This window comes from Haematobia irritans, chromosome 4 (assembly GCF_050003625.1).
Source record: "Haematobia irritans isolate KBUSLIRL chromosome 4, ASM5000362v1, whole genome shotgun sequence".
Lineage (NCBI taxonomy): Eukaryota > Metazoa > Arthropoda > Insecta > Diptera > Muscidae > Haematobia > Haematobia irritans.
In genome coordinates this window covers 158319174-158344567 of record NC_134400.1, presented here as the reverse complement: position 1 = coordinate 158344567, position 25394 = coordinate 158319174, and the positions used below count along the sequence as shown (strand labels likewise).

At 35.6% G+C, this 25394-nt stretch overlaps 1 protein-coding gene and 1 long non-coding RNA gene across 2 annotated transcripts; one reads left to right on the top strand and one right to left on the bottom strand.

Moving 5' to 3' along the window:
- Positions 1-2614: 2614 nt before the first annotated feature.
- Positions 2615-4176, bottom strand: RpS9 (ribosomal protein S9). Its single transcript, XM_075304779.1, has 4 exons — positions 4096-4176; positions 3648-3894; positions 3262-3448; positions 2615-2872 (listed from the first exon to the last, which is right to left on the bottom strand). Exons 2-4 carry the CDS (start codon positions 3868-3870, stop codon positions 2698-2700), a joined length of 585 nt encoding a protein of 194 aa, XP_075160894.1. The 5' UTR covers positions 3871-3894; positions 4096-4176; the 3' UTR covers positions 2615-2697.
- Positions 4177-4945: 769 nt separating this feature from the next.
- Positions 4946-5457, top strand: LOC142235122 (uncharacterized). Its single transcript, XR_012721803.1, has 2 exons — positions 4946-5186; positions 5244-5457. It is a non-coding gene; the product is annotated as an uncharacterized LOC142235122 (long non-coding RNA).
- The last annotated feature ends 19937 nt before the right edge of the window (positions 5458-25394 follow it).

The window sequence follows — 25394 nt, the reverse complement described above, 5'->3', positions numbered from 1 at the left end:
TATGTATAGTTAAGTCTACAAATAATTACGAATCGATATGGACTTTTTGTACGCAGAGAGCCAGAATTGAAATATGGGGGTCGCTTATATGGGGGCTATATACAATTATGAACTTGATATGGACCAATTTTTGTGTGATTGGGGATCGATTTATCTGAGGGCCATATATAACTATAGACCGATATGGACCTAGTTAGGCATGGTTGTTAACGACCATATACTAGCACAATGTACCAAATTTCAACTCACTCGGATGAAATTTGCTCCTCCAAAAGGCTCCAAAACCAAATCTCGGGATCGGTTTATATGGGGCTATGTACGATTATGGAGTGATATGGACCACTTTTGGCGTGGTTGTTAAATATCATATACCACCACCACGTACCAAATTTCAAGCAGATCGGATGAATTTTGCTTCTCCAAAAGGCACCGGAGGTCAAATCTGGGGATCGGTTTATATGGAAGCTATATATATTTATGGACTGATAGGAACCAATTCCTGCATGGTTGTTGGATACCATATACTAACATCACGTACCAAATTTCAACCGAATGGGAAGAATTTTGCTCTTCCAAGGGGCTCTAGAGGTCAAATCTGGGGATCGGTTTATATGGGGCCTATATATAATTATGGACCGATTTCGACCAATTTTTCCATGGGAGTTAGAGACCATATACTAACACCATGTACCAAATTTCAGCCGGATCGGATGAAATTTGCTTCTCTTAGAGGCCTCGCAAGCCAAATCGGGGGATCGGTTTATATGGGGGCTATATATAATTATGGATCGATGTGGACCAATTTTTAAATGGTTGTTAGAGACCATATACTAACACCATGTACCAAATTTCAGCCGGATCGGATGAAATTTGCTTCTCTTAGGGGCCTCGCAAGCCAAATCGGGGGATCGGTTTATATGGGGGCTATATATAATTATGGACCGATGTGGACCAATTTTTGCATGGCTGTTAGAGACCATATACTAACACCATGTACCAAATTTCAGCCGGATCGGATGAAATTTGCTTCTCTTAGAGGCCTCGCAAGCCAAATTTTGGGGTCCGTTTATATGGGGGCTATACGTAAAAGTGGACCGATATGGCCCATTTGCAATACCATCCGACCTACATCAATAACAACTACTTGTGCCAAGTTTCAAGCCGATAGCTTGTTTCGTTCGGAAGTTAGCGTGATTTCAACAGACGGACGGACGGACATGCTCAGATCGACTCAGAATTTCACCACGACCCAGAATATATATACTTTATGGGGTCTTAGAGCAATATTTCGATGTGTTACAAACGGAATGACAAAGTTAATATACCCCCCCATCCTATGGTGGTGGGTATAAAAAGAAAAAAATATAAAATTAAAAAAATGGAAAACATATGGCAAAATGTTCAAATGATATTCATTAATACTTATTCCAGCTAGTATAAAAAAAAACTATTTTCTACTGTATTAAGGTGGGTATTAAGTTCGAGTTTAGCCGCTAAAATCATCATTTTTTCACGATTACTTTTCTTTGATAATCCATTTTCTTTGATAATCCATTTTAAGGAAAATTTGCTTTGGGCTTTTCCCCATCAAGTTATAATAAAATTTGCAACAAATATGTATAATTTTATGCATTTTTCTTACTGATTTAGTTTTCACTTTAGCGATTGTAGCGGCTAAACTCGAACTTAATACTCACCTTTAGCGTATAATTTATGAGAATTTTTACCATATCGTAAGAGGTGGCTGTATGTTTTTCTGTGATGTTTACTTATTTGCATTGGAGCTCCAACATAAGCCATTCTGATAGCCGTATTAACCTTATCTGGAAGTTGCAATCCGTTCCTATTTGGAATCTTGCGTTGTTGCTGGCTCATAAAAGTATTTTTCTTTTATTCGATTTTACGCCTTGGATGCTTAGAAGTCGCAATTGTAATCCAATTTTGTCTAGTGTATTTTACACCGATAAAAATATATTCCCAATTTAGATTATAGCGGTTTACTTTTCTCTAGAAAAGAGAACATTCATTGAAGCATGCTAAATGCTGCAGGTTTTTACTACTATAGTTGTGTAATTCGAGTAATTTGTCGAGTAAATAATTCGTACATTTTCTAGGTTTTACAATGTTGCCTAAAGGATTTTAAAGTAGAGTTGTTTAGATTCCTGACCTCTAATATCAAAAGCCGATCAGAAAATATTTTCTTTGCAGTTATGCCTTTAGTTGAGAAAATGTTAAATTTCTGACCAAATAAGATATATTTTTAAAGTATTTGTATGTTTGGTTCCCACTTGTTAAACAGGAACTTAGTACGGGTAAACAGTTTTTGGTCAATCATAAAATTGTTAAAAACTTTGTACAAAAAGAGCCTCATTCATGGTGGGAGGGTATATGAGGTATGGCCCGGCCAAAAACTCTGCTTATTTTATAAATATTCATATCTGTAAACTAGATTTTGCGAAATTGATCTTCCATATCCATTAAAAAAAATATTTAAGTTTCCAGTTTTTTTTTTTAGATCTATCCATTGTAGGATTATTGGTGTAGATGTAAAATTAACAACTACCAATTACACCCCACAAAATCCTCCCCCAAAATTAAAAAAAAAAACTGAAAATTTTCAAAATAAATTTAAAAAGTTCTTTTTATTAGCTTATAAACAAATAAGCTTTGTTTAAATCCTTAAGAAAACATTACAGTTTAATCTTCCTCTTCTTCGGCACCACCGGAACCACCTTGGTTCTTCTTCATGTTCTTCCTCTTAACGCGACCAGGGCGGCCACCACCGAAGGGTGACTTCAATGAGAAGTCAATGTGTTTCTGGGAATCCAAACGGACAACAAATGAGGGAATGTTGACCACTTGTTTGCGGACGCTATTGAAATAGAAAGGAAAATAAAGAAATAACAAAATTAAAATCTCTCCATCAAATAATAGCCAATTAAAAGGAGGTACTTTAAGAGTTTCTTTATCGAGGTTCAGTTTTCTATGTTTTTTCAATATAACTTACTCGGCTGAGCGTTTAGGATGGACCTAAACATAATTGGTTTTTAACTCCCTGCAGATAGTACTACAGTATGGAGAACCAATACCAAAAGACGTTGAAAGCCGGTACAAAATACCCATACCTCCTTTACAAAAACTCAGGGTAAATTGTTCGACTTTCAAGTGGTCTTACTGAACTTTTTCGTTTCCACAGCATATAAGTATAATTTGTTCATTTCGCAAAGCTATTTGGCTTATGCATGGTCAGAGAATATTTACCGAATGTGACGTTGACGGATCAAGACACGAGCATGATGGATGGACTTGGCCAATCCCAATTTGAAAACTTGGGTTTGGAGACGGCGTTCCAAGAAATCTTCGATTTTCAAACCCAACACGTAATCAAGCTTCATGCGAGACTCATCCAAGACACCAATGCGAACCAAACGACGCAACAAAGCGTTACCTGTATGAAGTAGAAGAGAACAATTGAAATAAATGGATATTCACATAACAAAATTTGTAGATAGCGATTTTGGTTTTCAGCGTTTATGTATCTTCAAAGAATTTTTTAAACTCAGACAAGAAGTGTCAGATAAAAAATTAAAATACAAAATCATCATCGCCATCAGACAATCGGCTTAAAATCCCTGTCATTAACTTACCTTGGAACAATCTTTTTTCGTCCTTCTCTTCCAATGTCAACAATTCACGGGCAGCCTTACGGATTTTAGCCAAAGCATACTTGACACGCCATACCTCACGTTTGTTACGGAGACCATATTCACCAATGATCTTCAATTCTTGGTCCAAGCGTGCCTTTTCATAAGGACGACGAGGAGTGACATAGGTCTTTGAAAAGACCGAGGGTATACGTCCGTTCACCATGTTGTTTCCAACTCAAGCCGATTACTAGAATATATGACAAGAGATATTCAGGTTAGACAGAAATCTTTAAACATCGCAAGCATCATGCTTTTATTTGAAGAAATTATTTCCAGACTTTATAGCTAATATATTTAGTTTTCGCTTGCTATCAACATTTTTTTTGATAAATCTTGATATTTAATAAAATATGAAAATAATTCCAACGAAACTCAGCAGCACACGTACATTCGGTTTGACGATTCAACAAAGAAAGAAAGAAAAGGCAAACTGCCGGATGACATTTTTGCTGACAGCTGTAGAGTTGCCAGTTTTTTTTTTTTTAATAATATATTCTAACAATGCTGCCAGATTTGATAAAATGTGGTAATTACATGATAGCTACCTCTAGTACGGCGTTCACACCATGCATGTTTTGGGCCTTGAAATGTTTTTGCTTTATAAAGGCCGGTACTCTGTTCGGTTTTCGCGTTGAAACTCCATACAAAACCAAAAAATGCGAAAAATTTGCGAAATTTTTTCCATTTGTGATACTTTGTTTTTTCGTGTTGAAAAACTGACGTTTATAGCACGGCGCCATTTGCAATGTGAATTAAGAAATAATTTATTTATTAAAAACTATTTGTGCGGGTTTATAAATCAAACACGGACCCTATTTTTGTTCCGAAACTATACAAAGGATCAAAGGAATATCAGATCAATTGCCCAAGGAAAAATAAAATGTTATTTTGTAAAAACAAGCAACACCACCAACTTAATCCAACATCGCTCCCTGTAAAATAGCGCTCCAAGCTACCTAAAAAAACGCCGCATTCTATGTGCGAAATAATGGTTTCCATAAAAATTTTTCGCAAGAATGAACATAGTACCGGCCTTAATACTACGTTTACACCTCAATATTCATTGAAAAATGTTAAAACCCCATAAACACAAACGTTTGAAATATGCTAAATTTCAAAAATGTTTCAACTATTTTTTGCAATGTATTAGGGTAATATTCAAGTTGTTGAGAAAATCGCGTTCTTAACAAAAAGCAGACATTACCCTCAACAGTAAAATTCAACACATTAAGCCTATTCCCTGCCAGCATTTCAAAGTTCCATTTCAACCTCATCGTTACCACAGACTCGTAAATGTCACTTCAACCATCATGAAAAGGTACATCAAAAAGTACATGCAAGTAATTTGCCATCCCTACTGTTAAAAAAGCCATTTTTTTTTTGTGAAACGCCAAGCGCAACCAGCTTGTTATATTTTAATTAAATAAAAACGAAAATAAAGTTCTGAAAACATAGATTATACGCTTAAAATTGTGAAAGGTATATTGGTGAACAATTTGGTGATTTTCCAAATGGAATAAAGTGATTGTTTTTCAGATATTTTACAGACACGCTGCCTCCATGGAATAAAAACACTGGTTGATAGACGCAGCAACATGTAACTCGCTACTTGTAACTCAACATCATCATTAATGCCAAAAATTATGTTAAATGTAATGTGATAGTGGTATAAATGTTATATTTTTAAGAATTTGTAAATGTTTAATCAAATTAATAAATATCTAAACAAACGTGTTTTACTCGACCACAATGATTCTTTTACAACTATCTTAAAATGCACTTTTTCTGATTGTTTGGAGGGTCCCTTATTGGCGTCGTTCTAAATTGATCTATAAAGGCACCTAATAATTGCACTCATGCGAAACCTTTTTGTAGTAACTTTTGCGTGGTACAACTTCTCAATAGTGACGGCGCTTTTCCGACGAGTTTTTGATATCGTATACGATTGTTTTCGACGTGGTGGAGATTCTCAGAAGTGTCGTCAAATTCCAAAAATGTTGGCAGGGTTATTATTAAGATCACGTTTTCGCACGAAAAACTGTTATACTCCATATAAAAAACGTTAGAGCGGAATGCGAAATCTTTGTTTTGAGCATTTTCAGACACATATTTATACAACGCTGGAATTTTCGCACGAAAAATAGGCAGGCATATTATTTCGCATAAATAAGTTAACATCCCTCCCAATAAACACAAACGTTTGAAAAATGCTAAATTTCAACAATTTTTCAAACATTTTTTCAAAGGATTAGGGTAATATTCAAGTTGAGAAATTGTTGAGAAAATCGCGTTCTCAACAAAAAAACAGACATTACCCTCAACAGTGAAATTCAACACATTAGCAATAATATCTCAAGTGTTAAGGCCGGTACTCTGTTCGGTTTTCGCGTTGAAACTCCATACAAAACCAAAAAATGCGAAAAATTTGCGAAATTTTTTCCATATGTGATACTTTGTTTTTTTTCGTGTTGAAAAACTGACGTTTATAGCACGGTGCCATTTGCAATGTGAATTAAGAAATAATTTATTTATTAAAAACTATTTGTGCGTGTTTATAAATCAAACACGGACCATATTTTTGTTCCGAAACTATACAAAGGATCAAAGGAATAGCAGATCAATTGCCCAAGGAAAAATAAAATGTTATTACGAAATTTTTTATACCCACCACCATAGAATGGAGACTGGGGTATAATAAGTTTGTCATTCCGTTTGTAACACATCGAAATATCGATTTCCGAATATATAAAGTACATATATTCTTGATCAGGGAGAAATTCTAAGACAATATAACCTTGTCCGTCTGTCTGTTGTAATCACGCTACAGTCTTCAATCGTGCTGAAATTTTGCACAAACTCGTCTTTTGTTTGCAGGCAAGTTCGAAGATGGGCTACATCGGTCCAGGTTTTGATATAGTCCCCATATAACCCGACCTCCCGATTTGGGGTCTTGGTCTTATAGAAAACGTAGTTTTTATCCAATTTGCCTGAAATTAGAAATCTAAATGTATTTTAGGCCCATACTAGGTGTGCCAAAAATGGTGAGTATCGGTCCATGTTTTGGATAGCCCCCATATAGACCGATCTCCCGATTTTACTTTTTGGGCTTATAGAAACCGTAGTTTTTATCAAATTTGCCTGAAATTGGAAATCTAGAGGTATTTTCGGACCATAAAGAGGTGCGCCGAAAACGGTGAGTTTCGGTCCATGTTTTAGTATAGCCCGCATAAGAACGATCTCCCGATTTAACTCCTTGGGTTTCAAGAAACCGTAGTTTTTATCCGATTTGCCTGAAATTATAAATATTCTGGTATTTTAGGCTCACAAAAACGTGTATCGGATTAAATTTTTATCGGTCCATTTGGAAAGGCCTCCATATAGGCCGATATCACTTCTTGAGGGTATAGAAGGCGCACTGATCATGAAACTTGCTTGAAACTCAATGTAAATTTTCCAGATTTTACTTCTCGGTTGAAAATCTACAGATTTAAGATTTCAAATCAAGACGTTATTTTATAATATTCTTGCACACTTACAATCGATGTTAATGATTCCTCTAAAACTCTAACAAAAATGGTTTTTATCCAGAATCTGATAAAGTCTTCATAGGTAAAATCTTTAAATTTATCTTCGGGAAGTGTACTGGTTGAACTACTCTGCTTGATCTGTCCTCAAACCCCCCTGAAATTTCAAAGGAAACCCTAATAGTTGATTTATGGTGGTGGGTATTTAAGATTCGGCCCGGCCGAACTTACTGCTGTATATACTTGTTTTGTATATTGTTATTACTTAAAATATTCAACGAATACCTAAAAAATCCCGGGATCCCGGCATTCTATATTTTGAAATCCCGACACTCGTTATTTATAAAAATCGATACCAAATGACAGCCTTAATTAATATTAAACAAAAATTCATAAAGTCTTTGAATTAGAATAACTTAAAATTTGTCATTTGTTGAAAATCTGAGTCGATCTAGAGACGTCCGTCCGTCTGTGTAAATCACCCAACTTCCGAACTATCGACTTGAAAGTTGGCACAAGTAGTTGTTATTGATGTAGGTCGGATGGTATTGCAAATGGGCCATATCGGGCCACTGCTAGGTGTAGCCCTCATATAAACCGATCCCCAGATTTGACCACCGGAGCCTCTTGAAAGAGTAAATTTCATCCGATCCGATCCAAATTTGACCACCGAGGTATATTAACTTTGCCATCGGTAACTGTTACCACAACCCAAGTAATTCGATTGTGGGTGACAGTCTGTAGTAGAACTTTCTCCGCAATCATCAAATTTGGCCTGGCTGTATCTACTTGTTTTTTTTTTAATGTTTCCAAAAAATATAGCATCCAAAGATTTTCGTTTTCTGCAAATAGATTTGAGTTCAGTGTTTTCCATAAAGATTTCATTTCAGTTTTTATTTTGGCTTACTAATAATTGTTTTAATTTCTTCCAAATGACCACAAACGTTGCGTTGAATAAAATACAAGAGTAGCTTAACCAACAGAGGAAAATAATGTTTGTCAAATTTATTTGGACAAAGCCCTATGACCAGGGCTGTGGAGTCGAGTCAATTTTGCACGACTCCGACTCCAGCATTTCTTATTAGCCTCGACTCCGACTCCGGAGTCGACTCCAGGTGGTGTACCTAAATCTCATTTTAACAGTATTCCAATTGTAATTTTAAGTTTTCTATTTTGCCACATGTGTTTATATGTCAAAAAGAACTCTAATTTTTGATACGACTCGACGAATTTGACGACCAAATTGAACCAGAACTCTGGCTTCTAGAACCATAATAGTCCATATCGGGCGAAAGATATATATGGAAGCTATAACTAAATCTGAACCGATTTCAATCAAATTTGGCACACATGACTAAAGGGTGATACGGTCAAAATGTGGTCAATATAAACTTGACGTATTTCTTTCAATTTTGCATTTAAAAAAACCTGAACACCCCTCATTTTGAAGGTGTGTGTGTAGAACGTTTCTCCTATTTTGATTTTGGAATTCACTCTTCAGTTGTCAAAATGCCGACCAAGCAAGAAGAGCAGCGTATCAAAATTTTGCTCGCGCTTCGCGAAAATCGCTAAAAGTTGCCAAATCAACCGTTACAAATGTAATTAAAGTGTTTGGGGAACGTTTGTCGACAGCCAGGAAGTCTGGATCGGGGGGAAATCGAAAACCGGAAGCCGCTGAGACGACAAAGAGAGTTGCCGGTAGTTTCAAGCGAAACACTAATCTCTCTCTCCGAGATGCCGCAAATAAGCTGGGTGTATCGTCTACAACCGTGCATCGAGCCAAAAAACGAGCCGGACTATCGACTTACAAGAAGGTAGTGACTCCAAATCGCGATGATAAACAAAATAAGACTGCCAAAGCGCGATCCTGGAGGCTGTACACGACGATGCTGACGATGTTTGACTGCGTGGTAATGGACGACGAAACCTACGTCAAAGCCGACTACAAGCAGCTTCCGGGACAGGAGTTTTATACGGCAAAAGGAAGGGGAAAGGTAGCAGATATTTTCAAGCACGTAAAACTGTCAAAGTTCGCAAAGAAATATCTGGTTTGGCAAGCCATCTGTACCTGTGGCTTGAAAAGCAGCATTTTCATAGCTTCCGGGACTGTCAACCAAGAAATTTGCGTGAAAGAGTGTTTGAATAAACGTCTGCTGCCTTTTCTGAAGAAACACGGTTGTTCCGTTCTGTTTTGGCCGGATTTGGCATCTTACAATTACGGTAAAAAGGCCATGGAGTGGTACGCCGCCAACAACGTGCAGGTGGTTCCCAAGGACAAGAACTCTCCCAACACGCCAGAGCTCCGCCCAATTGAGAAATACTGGGCTATTGTCAAGCGGAACCTAAAGAAGACCAAAAAAACTGCTAAGGACGAGCAGCAGTTGAAGGCAAACTGGCTTTCTGCGGCGAAGAAGGTGGACAAGGTGGCTGTACAAAATCTGATGGCAGGTGTCAAGCGTGAGGCCCGGCAATTCGGATTTGGAAAAGCGAAAGCCTAACTGAATATTTTTCCTGAATTTTATACTAATTGAACTTGAAAAAGAAATTTAATTTGATTTTTTAAATAAACGATTTCACCGATTTTATACTACTAATTGTACTCCTAGTGCAAAATTTCAACCAAATTGGGCCAAAACTCTGGCTTCTGGGGCCATATAAGTCCATATCGGGCGAAAGATATATATGGAAGCTATAACTAAATCTGAACCGATTTCAATCAAATTTGGCACACATGACTATACTACTAATTGTACTCTTTGTGCAAAATTTCAAGCTAATCGGGATAAAACTCTGGCTTCTGGGTCCATATAAGTGCATATCGGGCGAAATATATATATGGGAGCTATATCTAAATCTGAATCGATTTCAATCAAATTTGGCACACATGACTATACTACTAATTGTACTCCTAGTGCAAAATTTCAACCAAATTGGGCCAAAACGCTGGCTTCTGGGGCCATATAAGTGCATATCGGGCGAAAGATATATATATGGGAGCTATATCTAAATCTGAACCGATTTCTTCCAAAATCAATAGGGTTCTATTCTGACCCAAAAAAGGAACACGTGCCACTTATACGTGGACTTATATTGCGACCTAGACTTTGATCACAAAAATACGTTCACAGACAGACGGACGGACGGACATGGTTATATCGACTCAGGGAACCACCCTGAGCATTATTGTTAAAGACACCATATGTCTACCTCGTCTCCTTCTGGGTGTTACAAACATAGGCACTAACTTATAATCTGTTCCACAGTGTGGCGCAGGGTATAATTACGTTCCATTGTCGTGACCAGACGGTGATAAAATGAAACTGAAACGTTCACAAAAAATCAAAACGATATGTTCACAATTTCGTCCACGGGCATTCACGATTTCATGAACGGCATTCGTTTTTCGTTGGCCATGAAAAGTCTTAAAATAATCGTTAGACGTTATTATGGCAACTCCCTCAGTGGTGCAATGTGCTAAGGCGACTGTTAATGCGTATGGTGCAGAAAACACAGGTGGGAGTCACATTTAAAAATAATCAAGCTTCCAGAAGTTTAAGAAGTAAAATCTTAGTATTGGTCTATTTAGTCATTTTATAAAAAATAAATCTATATAAAAAGAAAAATACACAAACATCAAAATGTTGGGCTAATCAGACAGAAAGATTAGATGGTGTAATTTTATCGTTGTAAGATTGAACGAATCGTTTTGAAATGAGCACGACGTGCATGATTTTTTCTATGAGTGTATGGAGATTTCTCAAGTAATTATCTTCATATACAAAATCTGGGCCGACGGAAATTTTCAGCATTTGTTTATGGATCTCAAATCAACTCTAAATTTAAAATTTTTGATAAATCTTATGAAAATTTTAGACTGGGAAAAATTTCGTAAAACAAATCGGAAGATGGGTTTATATGTAAGTGCTGTATCACAAAATTGTCCGGTATGACCCATCTTCGAACTCGACATGCCAGAACAGAACGTTAGGTTCCACTGCTATATTGCATTAAAATTGTACCTTCATCAAGAGTATATATAAATAGGGTCATAAATCTATAGTTTAATATGTTGAAAATGGACAATACAATTTATCAATTCACCCCATATTCTAGTAAAACCTACTATTTATATCATCGTGAAATTTCACCCATATAAATACACTTTGAATGGCTTGAAATCCAGTACTTCGTTTTTCGTTGTTCGATTAAAACCCCTAATGGAATCTAATTTGTCAAAATATTTCTCTAGTTAGGTTAGGTTAGGTTATGTGGCAGCCCGATGTATCAGGCTCACTTAGACTATTCAGTCCATTGTGATACCACAGTGGTGAACTTCTCTCTTATCACTGAGTGCTGCCCGATTCCATGTTAAACTCAATGACAAGGGACCTCCTTTTTATAGCCGAGTCCGAACGGCGTTCCACATTCTAGTGAAACCACTTAGAGAAGCTTTGAAACCCTCAGAAATGTCACCAGCATTACTGAGGTGGGATAATCCACCGCTGAAAAACTTTTAGGTGTTCGGTCGTAGCAGGAATCGAACCCACGACCTTGTGTATGCAAGGCGGGCATGCTAACCATTGCACCACGGTGGCTCCCTTTCTCTAGTTACAAAGATATGAAGTGTTTTTCAAATTTTTCCAGCAAAAAATGCGTCGCCAAAAAAAGTAGGGAATATGTTCTTTTTGGATCCGGAAGTGGTACAACATTGACGCAGAAACGATGAATTTAACATGGGCTTGTCATAGGACGGATATCCACCAACAGCCGCATAGTGGTTTCAAATCGCTTTTTTGGAAATAATTCTGCAACTTTTGAACGGATAAATAAATCAACATAATTTGACTGTGTGTGAAAGGTGAGGTGTAGGTGTAGGTTTCCTCTAAGTTTGCAAATTTATGGGTCCCTAGTGGGTCCACGGGCTGACTTGTAGGCGTTGAAAGTTGGTCTTCTCGGCGGAATGAAATTTTAGCTGTCCACCCCGCAAATTTGAACCGATTCCGATGATTTGCTGGGTAGAACACAGAAACCTCTACAAAAAAGTTCGAGCATGTGGGCACAATTTATTTTTTTTTTTGCAAAATTTTGACAAAGTGAGGTCAGTATTTTGAACCTAGAAGTTCGTTTTTTAGCGGATTCGTAATTTTTCTTCTTAACTGCATTCCCTACAAAATTCTACGAAGTCTAGAAGAAAACAGTATATACGGCCGTAAGTTCGGCCAGGCCGAATCTTATGTACCCTCCACCATGGATTGCATAGAAACTTCGAATTACTTGGGTTGCGGTAACACTTGCCGATGGCAAGGTATCTTAAAACTTCTTAACACCTTCTTCTCAATTGTAAATTAGTCCATACGGCCAATTAAATACGTAAATAATTCAGTTTGACAAAAGTTTCTATAGAAATAAAATTTTGACAAAATTATCTATAGCAATAAAATGTTGACAAAATTTTCTATAGAAATAAAATCCAATGAAGGACTGGGGAATTCTTCCCAATTAAATATGAGCTAAATTATTACACCCAGAGAAATGATTGGTTGGAATTCGAGTACGACAACAAATAGATAGGGGAGACCTACAATTTTTAGTTGTTTGGAATAAATGTTAGTTACTTCCCTTGTTTAATTGTTTCTATAACCAATATAATAGCTGTGTGACTAAAAATTCGTACACCCGACCAAATATTGGTCGTTATTTATATATTGAAGTAAGCAACCATTTCAATATATTCCATATTGTTGTGATAACTAATCTGTTTTGCCAATGTGTCACCAAACCCAACAGAAAGTCTGTCTGGCCAATAAGTTGGTTGTGTTAACAGATTTGATAGTTATAAAGGGAACTTGTTGCTATGGACTACATATATGAAAACAAATAATCTTTTGTTTCATTAATTATCAAGTTAGATTTTTTTCAATGTAAATAAGATCAACATCAAATTGCAACTCACTCTTCACCATTTATCTTAATTTCCATAAAATATGTAGAGATATCTTAGCAAATGTGACCACTACCGAAGTTGGGAAAGGTAAATATATGGTTTGTCTGCCTCATCATCGGTCTCAAAATCTCAACATTTCCCTGCTGCCGATATATAAGAAAAAATTATGAGCCTGATTGAATCCCAAGTCACACTGAGAATTAATCACGTGATTGTGAGTGGTCGAACTAACAAAGTTAATGTATGGTCGTGAGTACTGGCGGAAGTTGGGAAAATCCATGTATTTCATTTGCTATGGGACGATTCCAATGATGATAATATGGTACTACAACAACAACTGGAAATATCTGATTCTGCTTTTGAAGATTGTGCAAATCTCCACCTTAGCTATTTCATGGGGTTATCTTTTACCCTTCATAAAAGGCTTTTTACAAGATCCTTTTTGGTCAATAACTACAATATACGTTAATATATAATAAAATAAAAACTAAAATGAATTCAACGGATTTTTTCTTTAAATTCGCAAGCATTGGTTATCGGGCAAATAGTTAGTTGTTTTGACAAACGAACGCAATTGTATTGGTTGTGATTGCCAATTAGACTGTTAATGTGCCCAAAATTTAGTTATTCAAACTATTTTATATACTGTTGTGTCAGACAACAATTGGTTGCTTCAACAAATTTTGTCGGTTATATTCTGATAGTAGATGGGACCAAATAATTTGGTTGGCAAAAAAATTGGTTGGCACAACAAATTTGTTTTCTGTGTGTAGTTTTTGTACCCAAAAAAATAGCAACAACCGAATTCCAATTACACCCAACAACAACAATGCAGCAATTTTAAATTAAGCCAAACGAAGTTTCAACAACCCACAAAACGGCGAAGAAAGCAACTACAGGGATTGATGGCAACAACAACAATGATGTGAAGTCTGAGTAAGATTTTCCACTTCCACAAAAGTTGAAGGTACACGCAAAAAAATAATTCTTTCCTCCCAAACGAAATTTTAGACAAACAAAGTTCGTTTCTCATTCGCTTTTCGTTGAAAGGAAGTGTATTTGGAAGAAAAGTATATACCTTTTGTGATAAACGTTTATTCTTTTCCAGGATGTAAAAACAATTCCATAAAGACTAACTCAAAAAAAATTTCTGACTAATTGCATTTTCCCTCAACTCTTTCTCACTTCCACGAAGTTTTTTAGTTCTTAGCATCATTTTCTGTAACACAAACAATGTAGAAGAAATTATACGATTTTATAAATTTTTAATTTTTTTTTTTACCTTTCGCCTGGACGGAGAATCGAACCGCGGACCATGCAAATTGTAAGCCAACACACTATCCACTGAGCCATGTAGCCGTTATTGTCATCAATAGACAATTACCCATATAAGTTATATTTATATAGCATAGCTTGCGGCGCCCACATTTAGTTGGACACCTTGGAGCAGTGGTTGCTACGTCCGACTTACATGCCAAGGGTCGTGGGTTCGATCCCTGCTTCGACCAAATTTTTTTTTTAACATATATTCCAGATATGGTCGGAAGGTTCCGAAAAAATGTTCAACATTACATTCTACTATATTAAATTTTTACTATGAACTGTAAAATGTGTCTTATTGAAGACCTAAATTTAGAAAAGAACAGTGTTTGATATAAACGAAATGGACTGTGTTGTTGGTTCAAAAATAACTTTTTTTATTGAAAAACTAAAAAATTGTATAACAAACGATTTTTTTTGGTGATAAAAGTGTATACTTTTCGAAGCAATTCAAAAAACTCTAACAAAAGAAAAACGTTTTCGGTACACGTTTTCCAAACGTTTTTTTTGCGTGTACCACCAGTAATAATAAGTTTTGTTGGGTATACTAATAACATTTTGACAAAATTTTCTATAGTAAACAAATTTTGACAAAATTTTCTATAGAAATAAAATTTTGGTAGATTATTTTTGGGGATCGGCTATATATAACTATAGACCGATATGGACCAATTTTGACATGGTTGTTAGCGGCCATATACTGGGTCGGATGAATTTTGCTCCTCCAATAGCTCCGGAGGTCAAATCTGGGGATCGGTTTAAATGGGGGTTATATATAATTAAGACCGGTGTTGACCAATTTTTGTTAGAGGCCATATACTAACACCACGTACCAAATTTCAACCGGATCGGGTGAATTTTGCTCTTCCAAGGGGCTCCGGCGGTCAAATCTGGGGATCGGTTTAAATGGGGGTTATATATAATTAAGACCGGTGTGGACCAATTTTTGTTAGAGGCCATATACTAACACCACGCTGAAAAAAAAGCATGCCCGGTTCCAAAGATTTTGTCTTTACTTTAAAAATTTTGGTATTGATTCCGAGCCAAAGAAGCGGAGAATACAAGTAAGGATACTTTTAAGACACTATTCTCTTTTAAATTTGGATTTTGTGTACTTGCTTTTAGGAAGCAAATTTTAATTTTTCGCTTTTTCAGCTTTTTTTCTTCATATGCTATCAAAGTCCTCTAAAAACGAGTTAACGACAACTTTATTTTCCAAATTAAGACTTGACTTCCAGTAGAAATTATGTTCTGTTTCAAGTACTAAACGTCTTTAAAATGAAGTGTTGAAAAATATGTCCTATATTATATATAATTAAGACCGGTGTTGACCAATTTTTGTTAGAGGCCATATACTAACACCACGTACCAAATTTCAACCGGATCGGGTGAATTTTGCTTCTCTTAGAGGCCTAGCAAGCCAAATCGGGGGATCGGTTTATATGGGGGCTATATATAATTATGGACCGATGTGAACCAATTTTTGCATGGTTGTTATAGACCATATACTAACACCATGTACCAAATTTCAGCCGGATCGGATGAAATTTGCTTCGCTTAGAGGCTCCGCAAGCCAAATCGGGGGAACAATTTATATGGGGGCTATATATAATATTGTTTGGAAATCTATTCTACATTCTCACAAAACGGCTTGAGTTTTCTTCCGAAATATTAAAATTTCGAATACGATTTCGATGGTTCCATCATAAATTTACTTTTTACTCTACTTGGCCAAGTTAGTTTACTGCTATTATGAAATCATTTTTGTGGAACTGGGACCTCAGGTTGTCCGCTCCTTTCCATACATATCGGATTTAGATCATATATCCAATAAATATAGATTTGATGTAGATGGATCATTTTTAATAATTTGAAGTTTCTTTTTACCCATAACGAACGATATTGTCATAATAAGTCTTAGCCTATATTTGAAGCGTGTTTTTTTATTTACATATAAAAATTCAATATTTCAGTTAATTTAAGGACGATTTAAATCAAAAATGTGTTTCTTTACTCTAAGGAAAATTTCCCTTAGTCCAAAGACATGCGACTTTAAAAGAGGGATGCAAAAATTCCAAAATTTGTGTCCTAAATTTAATTAAAAAATTTAACCATTTTTAATATTTTATAAATTGCACATCCTAAATTGCGTTATCTTTAACATCTCGTAAATACTTTTTTAAGTGTATGGACCAGATCCAGTGGTCAAAACGTATGGAATCGACCAGTCACTTTAACATAGGTTTGTCATTGACGGGGCAAGTTCACACTTTAAGACACAACTTGGACTCATTCCAAAGGACACACGCTGCGACAATTCAGTAGAAATACCCCATGAAACAGTCTGGGACAAACCCTTAGGAACCTGTTTCATTTTTTGCATCCGAATCTCAATACGAAGGAACGGTTAATAAATCTTTGCTTATAAAGGGTGATTCTTTTGAGGTTAGGATTTTCATGCATTAGTATTTGACAGATCACGTGGAATTTCAGACATGGTGTCAAAGAGAAAGATGCTCAGTATGCTTTGACATTTCATCATGAATAGACTTACTAACGAGCAACGCTTGCAAATCATTGAATTTTATTACCAAAATCAGTGGCAGAAAATCCGCTTTTTTATCGACAAATTTTGTTCAGCGATGAGGCTCATTTCTGGTTGAATGGCTACGTAAATAAGCAAAATTGCCGCATTTGGAGTGAAGAGCAACCAGAAGCCGTTCAAGAACTGCCCATGCATCCCGAAAAATGCACTGTTTGGTGTGGTTTGTACGCTGGTGGAATCATTGGACCGTATTTTTTCAAAGATGCTGTTGGACGCAACGTTACGGTGAATGGCGATCGCTATCGTTCGATGCTAACAAACTTTTTGTTGCCAAAAATGGAAGAACTGAACTTGGTTGACATGTGGTTTCAACAAGATGGCGCTACATGCCACACAGCTCGCGATTCTATGGCCATTTTGAGGGAAAACTTCGGAGAACAATTCATCTCAAGAAATGGACCGGTAAGTTGGCCACCAAGATCATGCGATTTGACGCCTTTAGACTATTTTTTGTGGGGCTACGTCAAGTCTAAAGTCTACAGAAATAAGCCAGCAACTATTCCAGCTTTGGAAGACAACATTTCCGAAGAAATTCGGGCTATTCCGGCCGAAATGCTCGAAAAAGTTGCCCAAAATTGGACTTTCCGAATGGACCACCTAAGACGCAGCCGCGGTCAACATTTAAATGAAATTATCTTCAAAAAGTAAATGTCATGGACCAATCTAACGTTTCAAATAAAGAACCGATGAGATTTTGCAAATTTTATGCGTTTTTTTTTTAAAAAAAGTTATCAAGCTCTTAACAAATCACCCTTTAGTATCCGATGCCAAGTTTGTTTCCCAAAAAGAATTAATTATTTGCGTGCAAATTGTGTGCCCACATTCTCGCTTCATACTTAACTTCACAATATACGGGTGCTAGGAAAACGCAAAATTGACACCACTTCGAACCTAGTCGTATCATGAAACAACAACAAGAGCTTTACATAGCACGTTATTTTGACACTTCTGATTGGTTGGCATGATGCAACTTACTTCTAACTTCAAATATTTTCTATAAACAATACAAAAGGCAAGACAGTGTTGCCAGGTTAGGGGTTTTCCCCCCAAATTTAGGGGTTTTTTACACGTTTAGGGGGATTTTTAAGGGGTAACATTTATTTGGGGGAATTTTTGGGGGTAAAATATTATTTTAGACCCTATAAAGTGGAGCAATTCTCAACAAAATTTGGAACAATTCTGGCATGAATTTTGAAAAAAAAAAAAACAAAAAAATGAGGGAAGTCAACCCATGTTCTTAAATACAAGCAAGTAAGCAATGACATTCTGTTTTAAACGCATTTGTTGAAGGGGCATTTTTAATATTTGATACAATTAAAAACCAATTAAGAAATGTTATTGTAACATTAAATTATTGGTCTCATAATTTCACACCTACAATTTTGGCGAATAATGTATATATTTACTGAACTTTAATTTTTGTTTATTTTTTATTTCTATTATTTATACTTTATAAGCCGTTGTTTTAATTAATTTGATTTGAAAGATTTATACATTGAATTATATTGTTTTGTCTGCTCTTTATATTGATATACATTTTGTATTAGTATACCCATAGAAAAATTATTTTTGTGTTAAATTTAATTTGTAAAGTGTATCATTTTTAACAAAATTTGGGACACCTTTTTGACTTATTAACATTCTTAAATTTTTTGGGGGGTTTTGAAAAAAGTCTAGACCAATTTAGGAGTTTTTTTTTAAGATTTGGGGGGAAGAATCAAAAATCACCTGGCAACACTGAGGCAAGAGAACCCTCTTTACAACCGATGAGATGCGATGGGGTAAGATATAGAACGTGGGGAATAATAAATCGAATGTTAAATAAACTGAACATTTTGGGTGGTAATCAACAGACAAATAATCGGAAGTAATGAGTGTTGCCATAATATAGGCGAATGGAGTGGCCTTAAAAGGCATGACAAACAAATGAGAAATTTGAAGACGTTGGAGCTAAATATATGAAATCCTACTTCATATTAGTATTACAAATTAAAGCCAAATACGTCTCAAACTTGGACACTGTGAAAACTGGACAACTTTCACATATGGATAATTCAAAGTAAAAAATTGTTCTTAATCCAAAAAAAAAAAACAAACCAAAGATACAAAATCCTCAAAATAAACCTATATTTAAGGCATTTATATTTTAAATTTTACAAATCAAAAATCTTTTTCTTTACTTTAAGGAAAAAAATGAGGTTGATTCAATACACTTTTTGATTTAATGTTGTTTTAATTAAAAAATTAATAAAAACATTTAATATTTTGTCCGTGTATGAAGTAAAGTAATTAAAAGAAAAGTTTTCAATTTTTTTACTTAGTCCACCCTTATACAGTGGGTCATTCTATGTTACAAGAAGTTTTATGAAATATGTCTGTTTATTTAACATATTATTTAATTTTTAATTAAAAAAATTAAGTGTATGTGTAGTCCTTTAAGCAATATTGACTGAATATGAATACAAGGGGCATATATAAAAACAAGTAAGTAAAGTCTAAAGTCGGGCGGGGCCGACTATATTATACCCTTCACCACTATGTACACAAACATTTGCGTTACCATCTCAACTACTTCAAATTTGCTGGGAGCTATATAAAGGTTTGCGTTTCCAGATACAAATACTTTTAATGGAGACAATTTTTTGTATTTCTACAAAATCTCTAGAATTAAAATTTAAATCGGATAACGCCCTGGGATGTTAGTAAAAAATATGGGACATATGAAGCGAGAGAAATTTTAACGCAATTGTACAAAAGAGCTTTTATGATTTATCAGGCGATACATATGTATTCGAGATATAGGACAATTTTAGTAATATTTATAATTTTTGTCACTCATCAGTGGCGATTTTACAAGGATATTGGTTAGATCTCGCCAAGATATGTGGTCAAGTGTGGGTTGTGATATAAAGGGTGATTCTTTTGAGGTTAGGATTTTCATGCATTAGTATTTGACAGATCACGTGGGATTTCAGACATGGTGTCAAAGAGAAAGATGCTCAGTATGCTTTGACATTTCATCATGAATAGACTTACGATCTGCCACAACGTCGAATTTTCAGTGAATGGGCCCTAGAAAAGTTGGCAGAAAATCCGCTTTTTTATCGACAAATTTTGTTCAGCGATGAGGCTCATTTCTGGTTGAATGGCTACGTAAATAAGCAAAATTGCCGCATTTGGAGTGAAGAGCAACCAGAAGCCGTTCAAGAACTGCCCATGCATCCCGAAAAATGCACTGTTTGGTGTGGTTTGTACGCTGGTGGAATCATTGGACCGTATTTTTTCAAAGATGCTGTTGGACGCAACGTTACGGTGAATGGCGATCGCTATCGTTCGATGCTAACAAACTTTTTGTTGCCAAAAATGGAAGAACTGAACTTGGTTGACATGTGGTTTCAACAAGATGGCGCTACATGCCACACAGCTCGCGATTCTATGGCCATTTTGAGGGAAAACTTCGGAGAACAATTCATCTCAAGAAATGGACCGGTAAGTTGGCCACCAAGATCATGCGATTTGATGCCTTTAGACTATTTTTTGTGGGGCTACGTCAAGTCTAAAGTCTACAGAAATAAGCCAGCAACTATTCCAGCTTTGGAAGACAACATTTCCGAAGAAATTCGGGCTATTCCGGCCGAAATGCTCGAAAAAGTTGCCCAAAATTGGACTTTCCGAATGGACCACCTAAGACGCAGCCGCGGTCAACATTTAAATGAAATTATCTTCAAAAAGTAAATGTCATGGACCAATCTAACGTTTCAAATAAAGAACCGATGAGATTTTGCAAATTTTATGCGTTTTTTTAAAAAAAAAAGTTATCAAGCTCTTAACAAATCACCCTTTATTATTTGGTCAAGTCGGGCGACTTGGAGTCTTATTTAAACCTCAACCGTTCTGTGGAAATTCTGGCATTACAGTGTATAGGATATGACTAAGATATGGGGAAATCATCACAGAATTTTGTATAAAGTCAGGGAATTTTTGCCATATTTGTATAAACCGGAAAAATGAATATATTGAGGCTTTATCTAACTCTGAACCAAATTCGATCAAACTTGACACACCTAAATATCATATTAAATATATTCTCTGTGGAAACTATCCAGTCAATTGGAGGAAAATCCCATTGAAAATGGGTCTAAAATATTAAACAGTCTACCATATTTCCCCAACTCTGGTGTACGTATATATGGGAGCTACATATAATCTGAACCGATTTTGACTAAATTTGACATGCATAGTTAGAATAATAATTCTGCAATCTCTGCAAAATTTCACGTAAATGAGAGTATAGCTTTGGCCCCCGTGGTGATATGAGTGTAAATCGGACGAAAGATATATATGGGAGCTATATCTAAATATGAACCGATTTTAACCAAATTTGGCACACTTACCGATGCTATTAAACGTACTCCTTGTGAAAAATTTGAAGCAAGTCAGGGCAAAACTCTGGCTTTTGAGGTCATATAAGTGCAAATCGGACGAAAGACATATATAGGAGCTATATCTAAATCTGAACCGATTTAAACCAAATTCAGCATACATAACGACACCGTTAAACCTACCTCTCGTGTAAAATTTGAAGCAAGTCAGGGCAAAACTCTGGCTTTTGAGGTCATATAAGTGCAAATCGGACGAAAGATATATATGGGAGCTATATCTAAATATGAACCGATTTCAACCAAATTTACCAAGCATTGGTAGAATGCCAACTCTACTCTCTGTGCAAAATTTCACGAAAATCGGTAGTAAACGTTGGCCTCTGTTGCCATATGAGTCTAAATCGGACGAAACATATATATGGAAGCTATATCTAAATCTGAACTGATTTGGATAATATTTTGCAAATTTTTAGAGACTCATAAAATATTTGGATGTACGGAATTTGAAGAACATCGGTTGATAAACACGCCAATTATAACCAGATCGGGGATAAATATATATGACAGCTATATCTAAATCTGGACCGATTTTTTTAAAAATCAATTTGAGGACGATCGGACTTAAACTGCGACCTGTACTTTGCGCACAAAAATACATGAACAGACAGACAGACAGACGGACATCGCTAAATCGACTCAGAATTTAATTCTAAGACGATCGGTATACTAAAAGATGGGTCTCAGACTTTTCCTTCTTGGCGTTACATACAAATGCACAAACTTATTATACCCTGTACCACAGTAGTGGTGAAGGGTATAATAAGAACTAAAATAAGTATATATACGCAAAGAAAAAAAAAAAAGGTTTGGAAAACGTGTACCGACAACGTTTTTCTTTTGTTAGAGTTGTTTGAATTGCTTCGAAAATTTTAAACTTTTATCACCAAAAAATTCGTTTGTTACACAATTTTTATTTTTTCAATAAAAAAAGTTATTTTTGAAACAACAACACAGTCCATTTCGTTTATATCAAGCACTGTTCTTTTCTGACTTTAGGTCTTTAATAAGACACACTTTACAGTTCAAAATTTATTATACTACAATGTAATGTTGAACATTTTTTCGGAATCTTCCGAACATATCTGGAATATATATGTAAAAAACAAACAAAAAAAAAACTTTGGTCGAAGCAGGGATCGAACCCACGACCCGTGGCATGCAAGTCGGACGTAGTAACCACTGCTCCACGGTGCCAAACTAAATGTTTGTTTCTGTTAAATAAACTTTGTTTATTCGGTTCGTGGGCGCCGCAAGCTATGCTATATAAATATAACTTATATGGATAATTATCTATTGATGGCCATAATAGGTACATAGCTCAGTGGTTAGTGTGTTGGCTTACAAAGTGCATGGTCCCCGGTTCGATTCTCCGTCCAGGCGAAAGGTTAAAAAATTTTAAAAATTTATAAAATCGTATAATTTCTTCTACATTGTTGGTATTACAGGAAAAGGTGTTAAGAAAATGCAATAAGCAAGAAAACAATCTTTATACCCTTCACCACTACTGTGGTACAGGGTATAATAAGTTTGTGCATTTGTATGTAACGCCAAGAAATAATTGTCATAGACCCATCTTTTAGTATACCGATCGGCTTAGAATTAAATTCTGAGTCGATTTAGCGATGTCCGTCTGTCTGTCTGTCCGTCCGTCCGTCTGTCTGTATATGTAATTTTGTGCACAAAGTACAGGTCGCAGTTTAAGTCCGATCGTCCTCAAATTTGACATAACGTCTTTTTTCGGGTAGAAGACAATCGCTATTGCTTTTGGAAAAAATCGGTTCAGATTTAGATATAGCTGCCATATATAGTTATCACCGATTTCATCATAATTCACGTATTTACTAACCGACGTTCTTCAAATTTTGTACATCTAAATGTTTTGTCAGTCCCGTAAAAACTACCAAATATCAGCTAAATCGGTTCAGATTTATATATAGCTCCCATATATATCTTTCGTCCGATTTTGACTTATATGGCCCCAAAAGCGTGAGTTTTGCCCTGAATTGCTTCAAATTTTGCACAACGAGTACGTTTAATAGTATCGTTAATTGTGCCAAATTTAGTTGAAATCGGTTCAGATTTAGATATAGCTCCCCTATATATCTTTCGTCCGATTTTGACTAATATGGCTTCAAAAGCCAGAGTTTTGCCCTGATTTGATTAAAATTTTGTACAAGGAGTACGTTTGATAGTATCGTTAATTGTGCCAAATTTAGTTGAAATCGGTTCAGATTTAGATATAGCTCCCATATATATCTTTCGTCCGATTTGGATTTATATGGCCCCAAAAGCCAGAGTTTTGCCCTGATTTGCTTCAAATTTTGCACAACAAGTACGTTTAATAGTATCGTTAAGTGTGCTTAATTTGGTTAAAATCGGTTCAGATTTAGATATAGCTCCCATATATATCTTTCGTCCGATTTGGATTTATATGGCCCCAAAAGCCAGAGTTTTGCCCTGATTTGCTTCAAATTTTGCACAACAAGTACGTTTAATAGTTTCGTTAAGTGTGCTTAATTTGGTTAAAATCGGTTCCGATTTAGATATAGCTCCCATATATATCTTTCGTCCGATTTGGACTAATATGCCCACAGAGGCAAAAGTGTTACTCTGATTTACGTGAAATTTTGCAGAGGGAGTAGAATTGAACTTGAAACTTTGCACAGGCAGTAGAATTAAGGTTCTGCATATGCGTGTTTATTTTGGTTGAAATCGGTTCAGATTTTGATATAGCTCCCATATATATCTTTCGCCCGATTTTCCGTCATATGACCACAGAGGTCAAAGTTGTTATCCGATTTACGTGAAATTTTGCACAGGGAGTAGATTCAACATAGAACTACACGCAAAGAAAAAAAAAACGTTTGGAAAACGTGTACCGAAAACGTTTTTCTTTTGTTAGAGTTTTTTGAATTGCTTCGAAAATTTTAAACTTTTATCACCAAAAAAATTCGCTTGTTACAAAATTTTTATTTTTTCAATAAAAAAAGTTATTTTTGAAACAACAACACAGTCCATTTCGTTTATATCAAACACTGTTCTTTTCTGACTTTAGGTATTTAATAAGACACATTTTACAGTTCAAAATTTAATATACTATAATGTAATGTTGAACATTTTTTTCGGAATCTTCCGAACATATCTGGAATATATGTATAAAAAAAAACAAAAAAACAAAACAAAAAAAACTTTGGTCGAAGCAGGGATCGAACCCACGACCCTTGGCATGCAAGTCGGACGTAGCAACCACTGCTCCACGGTGCCAAACTAAAAGTTTGTTTCTGTTAAATAAACTTTGTTTATTCAGTTCGTGGGTGCCGCAAGCTATTCTATATAAATATAACTTATATGGATATTTATCTATTGATGACCATAACAGGTACATAGCACAGTGGTTAGTGTGTTGGCTTACAAAGTGCATGGTCCGCGGTTCGATTCTCCGTCCAGGCGAAAAGTAAAACAAATTTTAAAAATTTATAAAATCGTATAATTTCTTCTACATTGTTGGTATTACAGGAAAAGGTGTAAAGAACTAAAAAACCTCGTGGATGTGAGAAAGATGTGAGGGAAAATGCAATTAGCTAGAAAACAATGTTTTTTTTTTTTTTTTTTTTTTTTTTTTGAGTTTGTCTTTATGAAATTGTTTTTACATCCTGGAAAAGAATAAACGTTTATCACAAAAATTATATACTTTTCTTCCAAATACAATTCCTTACAGCGAAAAGCAAATGAGAAACGAACTTTGTTTGTCTAAAATTTCATTTGGGAGGAAAGAATTATTTTTTTGCGTGTATGCATGTGAAATTTGATTGCAATCGGTTCAGATTTCGATATAGATTCCATATACATGTT